Below are 7,890 nucleotides of genomic sequence, written 5' to 3'. Positions count from 1 at the left end.
CGATTTCACAGCAGAAATAAACATGTTTACAGCCTGGTACCAAAACATGTTTTTTGTCTAAATTATCTAGTTTATACTCATGACAACTCTGAGGGGGGTGAATTTTTTTCTCACTCTTCTGTTTAAGTGTATTGAAAGCCTAAAATTCTGTATAATTAATGAGCATCCGACACACGTGACCGCCGCCTCAGACCCACGTGACCACAGAGCTAGCTCCGTGGAAAGGCCTCAGTACAGCCTCGGTCTGGCTTGGAAACTGCTCCGGCATTTTGAGTCTCTGTGTTTGTGTATTCTTCTTTGGATATTATTGGTGCAATTGTTGGACAAAATGACTTGCAGTGGTATTAATTGCACTAATAGAGCGTCCAAGGAGTCTCCACTTCATTTTTTTCGGTAAGTTAAAATCTATATTCGTATTTATGTCACTGCCACCTTTAAACTAGCTGAGTTTACCGAAGTAGCTAGCTAACTATCAGTTTAACATGTAGCATGTACTGTTTAACCATGAAATTTAAATGTAAAATACGGTAAAATAATTAATAGGGCATATTTAGATGGGTAATAGGGTAAAACCCAGTGCATTTAAGATAAAAATGGGTTGAAATATGACGGAGCGCTAAGAGGGAGACTTCTGTGTCCAATCTTCCATCCGGTAATCCCCAGCGGTCAGGCCGGGCAGCCTGACCGATCCGGCGCCTACTTGCTGCGCGGTCTGACCGCTCGTGGAGTTTTTTATGTCTGACTTTAACCGCATCTAATACTGTATTACGGCGTGAGCGCAACAGCGACAACTTAATATCGATGTGTAAGCAGCCTGAGTGGTAGGGTGTTTTCATCTGAACCCTTAAAACCTCCAGCAGGCTATGCTGCACTATTGACGTGTTAGCGCCGCGCGCTAACAACTTAGCAACGTGACATGTCTCTGAGAAAGCGTAAAACACGGACGCCTCTTCTGAAGCGGAAAATAACACTTCTTCTTAAGCAGAGCAGGATGTCGCCTCGGCTCGTTCACGGCCGAGCCGGACTGAGCTCGATAACATTGACCAAGCACAGCCACTGGGTCGTTGTAGCTGCCACCAGGCCTGCTGAAGGAACTCCAGCGGGTTTCATCAGACTCGTAAAGTTTCTTGTTTTTGCTGGGGATTTCTGTATTTTACCGCTCCCTCCTGCAGTCTCCCCCTATTAAAATTTAAAATGTGTAACTTTATGTATTGTGATGAATGACTAATATTCATGTAAAACTAAAACGTTAGGCATTTAGGGAGAAAAAACAAAATAATAAACATTATACAGATGTCAAATAAATCAAACTGTAATTAAACTATATATTTTCAAAGTCATATAGACAGCATGATGGTTTGTGTGATCCGCGCGGTTTCACTTACACCCCTTTAATGATCAGGCTGTTTTTTATTATTTTTATCAGCTGATAGCAGTTAAAATTATGGTAAAAAATACTTTTATCTGTTTTTGATAACTTAATGCCCAGGAAGAGCATCTTCTCTAGACATTAAATATAACCCAAATGTTTTATTATGAGCAGATCTGATGAAGGTGTAGACAAGCAGTCTGCAAAGTAAAACTTGTTTAGAGTCCAAACTCTTACTAAAGCTTTTGAAAAGAAAAAATGGTTGAATTTTGAGAAATATCCACAACAGGGGAGCGAGACCTCTGAAAAATGTAAATTTTCTCTGAATTCATAGAATAATGTGAAGATTCTGGGAAAAGTTGGGATTCTGAGATTAAAACGTAAATCTTTCTTATCATAATTCTGGCAGTTTTTGTGTCCTTCTGCTGTGGAAAGTCGTGCAACATGAAGATACTGAGAAGATGCTTACAACCTGTATTTTTATTCCATCCATAAATAAAACCATGAGCTATTTTTTTAATCCAAATTTGATCCAAAGGGCCATCGTTGGTTCCAGACCCGTTCTAGAACATTCCTCTAATCTTAAAGTCATCATCAGTTTCTTCCTTTTAACAAATATTTATTTGTTCAAATATTTAATATTTATAACTGGAATATTTGTTCCTCCCTCTCCCACTGCAGTTAGTCCTGTGCTGCAACCCTGTTTTTGCAGCTTAGTGAAGCCAACCATCACTAACCTGGGGGTGGTTTTGGACCCAGAGATGCGGATGGACTCCCACATTAGCCAGGTGGTTAGATCCTGCTGTTGAGGGTCTGACCTCATGAGGAAATTACTATGCAGTGATTTTCTCCAAAATGACTGTGCTTAAATTGCTCTGAAAAGCAAATAATCACATCAGCGCCAAGAAACTTCATTTCCCATGATGCTTTGCACACGGAAGCATTGTGATGACGTCACCGCCTAGTACCAGAAACACGTTCTGCGCATGTGCGGGAAGCCGTGGAGCTTTTCCCGCGAACTAAGACCATAAATCTTCAGCAGAGACAAAGAAACCTTGTTCTTTTGCCCAGGATACCTGGCGGTAAGGACACGCTTGTCAACGCTCCGACAACTTGAGCACGCGGAAGCTCTAAGTGCCAAGTTGAGCCACGCAACCGCTGGAAACTACACTCAACTCCATCGGGACCTGACTGGGAACGAGCGGAGCTCCATTCAGCTCTCAGAGACGCTCCGTGGAGAAACACTCGTGGAGCCAAACAACGGAGAAAGCATTAAACCGACGGATGACGCTGAAAACTGCGGAGAAAACGGAGAACCGTCAAATCATAACAGCGGGGACGCCTTGCTGCTTTGGTGATCAGAAAACTCATTTTTTTCTCTCTCCTTTTCTTCTCCCGTTTCCTCTATAGTCCAGAATAAGCAATAAAACCGCGCTATTGCTTAAAAAGTAGCTTCGTGTTTTCCTCTTTCGCTCCCAATTCGTCCTTCGGGTCATTTTGAAAGAATAAACTGCTTATTGATCATCGCTAATATCTTTAGTCGTCAGCTCTGGCCAGGCTGCCGACTCCTTTTAGATTAAACAATTTACAAGTGACCCTTTTGTTGTTTGTTAACTTTTGAAGTGTTTGAGTTAAGTTTTACTGTGATTCTAAGCCACTAAGTGTTCGGGAAAGTAGAAAACTTTACACATCCAGGTCTCCTGTTGAATGCGAGGGGAGGGGCAGAGCCCCACACACACTCACAGCTCACTTTCCCCCACCTACTCTGGGGAAACAAAGACCCATTCATCTCTCACACACACACACACACACACACACTCACTCACACACACCACACAAACACCTTGAACATTATTTTGAATATACATCCTTTTATTATATCACATGGTTATTATTCATTTATGCCACTGTTTATTCATTTGACAAATTGTTAATTAAACGTTATAAAATTCAGATTTTCGTCTCCAGTAGCTTTGTTGTGTCGAAGAGAAGTCTCTGCTCCAAGGATTCTACGAACTTCAAGAAAGACTGATAAGAGTTTTGGATTCAATTTTTCCCCGGTAAAAGGGGAATGGTGCCCCGTATATCTAAGAATATCTTAATTAATTAATAAATCAGTAAATATTCCCATATTTACAGAATTTATTGAAGAATCCAAAAGTAAGTTGAAGCTTACTAATTGTTCGCTCCTAATAACCCCAACACTGCTTTTCCCGGCTTTGCCACCTACCAAAGATGAAGTCCATCCTGAAAGACGTGTCATATTTTCTCCCCAAGCCGGACCTGACCGTCATGTATCGGTCCAAAATAGTGTGATGATATTGTGTTTTTTGTACATAACAGACTTTTTAACAGACAAATTTGTCGCATTCTCCTACACTTCTTCACGGGCTCGCCACAGTAAATATTCTATTTGGCGAGAGATAAACTTTATTGTATTTATCCTAGTGAATCTATAATTAAACGGGTAAACTAGTAGCACCACATCCAACATCAAAGAAAGTAAAATGTTACTATCAGGAGAGGGAGAATGTTTAAGTGGTTAGCAGCAGTGTGCTAGTCGATGGCCCCCTCCATGAGGCCACCACAGCTCAGCAGAACGTCGTTGTAGCTTCTTCTGGGGAGAAAAACACTTAGAGAAAAAATAAAGTTAACAGCTGAAATAGCAGGAAAGAATACAGTTAAAGAGCAGATTGTAGAAGAAAGAAACCCCTGGGTTAAACTGGTCTGTCTACTGCATAATGCTGAACTCTAACATGTGTCCTCAGGGAAGGACCTGATTGGTGTCCAGAACCACCAGCACCAGGCACCAGAAGCACCAGGCTCTGCAGGCTGAGATCACAGGTCATGAACCTCGCATCAAGGCTGTCACCCAGAAAGGAGAGACCATGGTGGAAGAAGGTAGAGCAGGTCTGGTCCTGGCATGTTTCTGAGGTGTCTGCAGGTTCTGGCTCACTTTTTTTGGGTCCAGGTCACTTCGCTGGTGAGGAAGTGAAGACTAAACTGTGGGAGCTTCATGGACGTTGGGACACGCTGAAGGCCAAGGCGTCCCAGAGGAGGCAGGACCTGGAGGACTCTCTGCAGGCCCAGCAGTACTTTGCAGATGCTAATGAGGCCGAGTCCTGGATGAGGGAGAAGGATCCCATCGTTGGAAGTCCAGACTAAGGGAAAGACGAGGACTTGGCCGAGGTATGGAAGTCCCTTCCTGAGAAACTCCAATCGCTTTTCTTTGCTCTCTTTCCAGTCCTTCATAATTAGTGTTTCTGTATTTGTCATTTCCTTCGGTTGTCAACCAGACGTCGTTGCTGGTTTGAGCGTCTCATGGGTTAGGGGTAGAAGTGCTGGCCTCGCACAGGAAGTGATGACAAACGTGTTCCCGTCGCTCTTATTTCAAACGGTTTACAAGCTGTGATGTGTGTTCCCGCTGCAGAGCAGCCATGACACGTGGCAGCCGGCAGAAGGCTCACGCTTTTCCACTAAACACCCGCAGAGCTACGTCTGCGGTGAACTGAGCAGGGTTTGTTTTACGGTGGCGGATCCGATTGGACCATCGCTGCGAGAAAGCTCCACTTGTGTCAGATGAGCTGAAGGTTCTGATGTTCTGTTCCACAGGCTCTCCTGAAGAAGCACGAGGCCCTGATGTCGGACCTGTCGGCTTACGGCAGCAGCATCCAGGCCCTGAAGGAGCAGGCCCAGTCCTGCAGGGTGAGTTCAGAACCCTCGGCCCGTCAGAACATTCTTATACACCACGTTCTAACACCAGACCTGTTAACTCGAACGCAACAAGGTAATCAGCAGGTGCTTTTGTCCTGCAGGACCTGAAGGCCAACGAGTCCCGCCTGAGGGACATCAACAAGGTGGCATCTGAACTGGAGTCAGAAGGTCTGATGGCTGAGGAGGCTCCTATGGTTCAGGCTCAGGTGAGCGTCACCTGTCTGCAGCAGCTGGTCCCTCTCACTTCCTGGTTTAACTCTGCTCGTCTCTGTTTGTAGCAACAAAAACATCTGGGTTCTGCTCCTGGAAAGGTGCATGTTGTCCTCCGCCTCCACCAGAACCAGACGTGGTGTTTATGTTACCACTCATTTGTTTGTTTGTTTGTTTACAGGATGAAGCCGACTCTAACACGGCGTCACCCTGGAAGGTGAGTTCATTCAGCTGATCAGAGGTCACCTCTGATGGCAGCAGTCACGGCCGACCGTGTTGACATCACACAGGAATTCAGGTGACCCGGCAGGCACCAGGTGCTGGTGAAAGTGGGGACATGTCAGCTGGTTGCCATGGCTACAGTTATCTTTATGCATCTGTATGACTGCTGACTGATGTGTGTTTCCTGTGACCTTTGACCTCAGACCGTACGGTTGGGCGTTCAGACGACGGCTAACTTTAATTCCATCAAGGTAAGAGGAAGCTCTTCCCTTCCTGTCTGAGCGATCCGTCTCCAGGTTTCTTCGTCCGGCGTCCAGCCCGCTGGCGTCCACCTTCATCTCACCTTCATCTCATCTCACTTCATTTATAGTGCAATACTTTCACATTATCATTTTCCCACACTTCTGTATACCTGTATTTTGTTGTTTTTCAATAAAGAATGACAAATTATTTAAGTTTGGTTTTTGTTGCACACAAATATATATCTGTAAAAAATATCTACAAAGCTAATGTTTACATAACAAGTATGATTGGGTTTTGCAATACGGCACTCAAGTTTATTTTAGTAAGATTTTCAAACCAAGTAAAGTTAGTAAAGAACACATTTCTATTGTCTGCTAAGAAACTGTTGGGATTTAAAATGGGCCTGTTGTACAAATAACTTGTAAATGATTATTCCTCACTTTTGTCTTAACCAAAGAAATTCCAGTAATTGAGCAAAAACATTTATTTTTAACACTACAGTTTATAAAACAGGGCGCAAAGTGTCGGCACATGTATGTATGTATGTCGATGGTCCGCCCCAACCAAACCAAGAGACACAGACGTCAGGGAGGCCAAGGTTGTCTCTGCAGCTCTCTGGGCACCACGCCTCACTCAGCTGTCTCCAATGATTCAAATGGCTATGGAGGAAAAAATAACAGGTTTGGCCTAGCTGTTTAAAGTACAAAACCATTCATGAAGTGGTCAAGACAAGTACTTGGTACTTACACTTACTGCTTTGTGTAGCTGACGTTGACACACAGGCTGCCATGGTGACCTTTTAATAGATCTAAGAAAAAAATGTAATAAAAGAATGAAACTTAAAAACTCCCAGACCTCATGTCATATTTACTAATCAACTATGGCTGATTTGTTTGGATCAAAGTGAGTTACACTAATTCTAATATATTTTTATTTCTATTATACATACATACTTTTTAACTGTTATTTTCACATGACTGTTATCAGGCTCTCTTGTTCTGGTTCTGATGATAACTCTGTCTTCCAGTAAGTTATCTTGTGCTTACTTCATCTGTATAATGTCTCTTTACTTTTGGTAAATTGTACTGAGTCCAGAATAAAGGCTAGTTGGCTGTACAAGATACAAACAAGTATTACGTTTTGGAAATATATGAAACACCGCCAGCATCTGTTAGAGCCTGTGGCGGGGTGCTGAGGGCCGGCTCCAGCCCAGGAATGAGCTCTACACGCCGGCCGGGAGGGTTTCAAACACCGCCATCCTCTCCTCTGCTGGCTGTTCATTCTGTTATGGTTACCGGTGCTTGTGTTGCAATGTGAAACGCTTGGTCTCAGATTTTGTAAGAAAGATAATAAAATATCCCCCCAAAATACGACTTAAATATATTTTCTCTTCTTCATGATACATTTAATGGCTGGTGCGACTCAGGAGTGATAGCGCCGAAAAAAACTGTACTGAAAACTTGCTCAAAGCAAAATGTATTCATTACGGAAATAAATTATAAACTTACCGATTTAAAACTTTTTTAATACAGGTACTTCTCACGAACAGGCGCAGAAAACCTCCACCTAAACTCCGTGTGAGGTTCAGGTCGATGGGTGTTCCAGTTAGCTCCGGTTGGGTTGAAGCTAGGTGGCTACATCCGTTAGCTCGGCTCCCACCTCCGCTTTAGCTTTGGGTTAGCCAGGGTTAGCTTCAGGTTAGCTCGTAGCTAGTTCGCCAGGGTGTCGTCACTCGAGCCCAGCCTTACAGCCACACCCTCAGCGCCTCCTCTCTTCCCTTTTATGGAATTGTCTGGGCTGGACGGAACCTGTGACACGGTCAAAATGGCGGTGGTGGCCACCTCCCATTATAGACAACAAACGTGTTATTGAAGCCAATGGAATCCGTTTGTCCAGTATTTACAGTCTATGGTTCCCACACCCAATACTTCTTCATGGGAAGGCTAGCCATTTCCCTAAGTGAACATTAAATCTGAAACACCTCATAAAATAAAGACAGTCATTTATTATTGCATCAGTGTTAATTAGTCACATGGTAAATGCTAACACTAGCATAGCAAACACTTTTAGCTAACACCAATGAAAAGAGATGTATTTAAACAGCAGATTTGGATGATTTGACCTCGCAAAGC

The 7,890-nt window shown here is 43.5% G+C and overlaps 1 protein-coding gene across 3 annotated transcripts; it reads left to right on the top strand.

The window, feature by feature from the left end:
- The first annotated feature begins 4,340 nt into the window (after positions 1–4,340).
- On the top strand, positions 4,341–6,029 carry LOC139062191 (spectrin alpha chain, non-erythrocytic 1-like). Of its 3 annotated transcripts, none has more exons than XR_011515773.1 (6): positions 4,341–4,558; positions 4,982–5,074; positions 5,185–5,289; positions 5,362–5,394; positions 5,475–5,591; positions 5,719–5,815. XR_011515773.1 is itself a non-coding variant. In XM_070542793.1 (6 exons), exons 2-6 carry the CDS (start codon positions 5,009–5,011, stop codon positions 5,794–5,796), a joined length of 318 nt encoding a protein of 105 aa, XP_070398894.1. In that variant the 5' UTR covers positions 4,341–4,558; positions 4,982–5,008; the 3' UTR covers positions 5,797–6,029. The 3 variants fall into 3 exon arrangements, 2 of the variants coding, with proteins under 2 accessions (XP_070398894.1, XP_070398895.1); XM_070542793.1 differs by having other exon boundaries at positions 5,475–5,510; positions 5,719–6,029; XM_070542794.1 differs by lacking the exon at positions 5,362–5,394 and having other exon boundaries at positions 5,475–5,510; positions 5,719–6,029.
- Positions 6,030–7,890: the final 1,861 nt, after the last annotated feature.

Source organism: Nothobranchius furzeri, chromosome 12, assembly GCF_043380555.1.
Source record: "Nothobranchius furzeri strain GRZ-AD chromosome 12, NfurGRZ-RIMD1, whole genome shotgun sequence".
NCBI lineage: Eukaryota > Metazoa > Chordata > Actinopteri > Cyprinodontiformes > Nothobranchiidae > Nothobranchius > Nothobranchius furzeri.
This window is presented reverse-complemented; position numbering and strand designations above follow the sequence as displayed.

Coding starts and splice junctions, on each gene's coding strand:
- LOC139062191 (XM_070542793.1), top strand. CDS start 5,009: ATGTCGGACCTGTCGGCTTACGGCAGCAGCATCCAGGCCCTGAAGGAG. Junction 5,075..5,184: donor AGCAGGCCCAGTCCTGCAGG/GTGAGTTCAGAA, acceptor TTTGTCCTGCAG/GACCTGAAGGCCAACGAGTC. Junction 5,395..5,474: donor TGGGTTCTGCTCCTGGAAAG/GTGCATGTTGTC, acceptor GTTTGTTTACAG/GATGAAGCCGACTCTAACAC.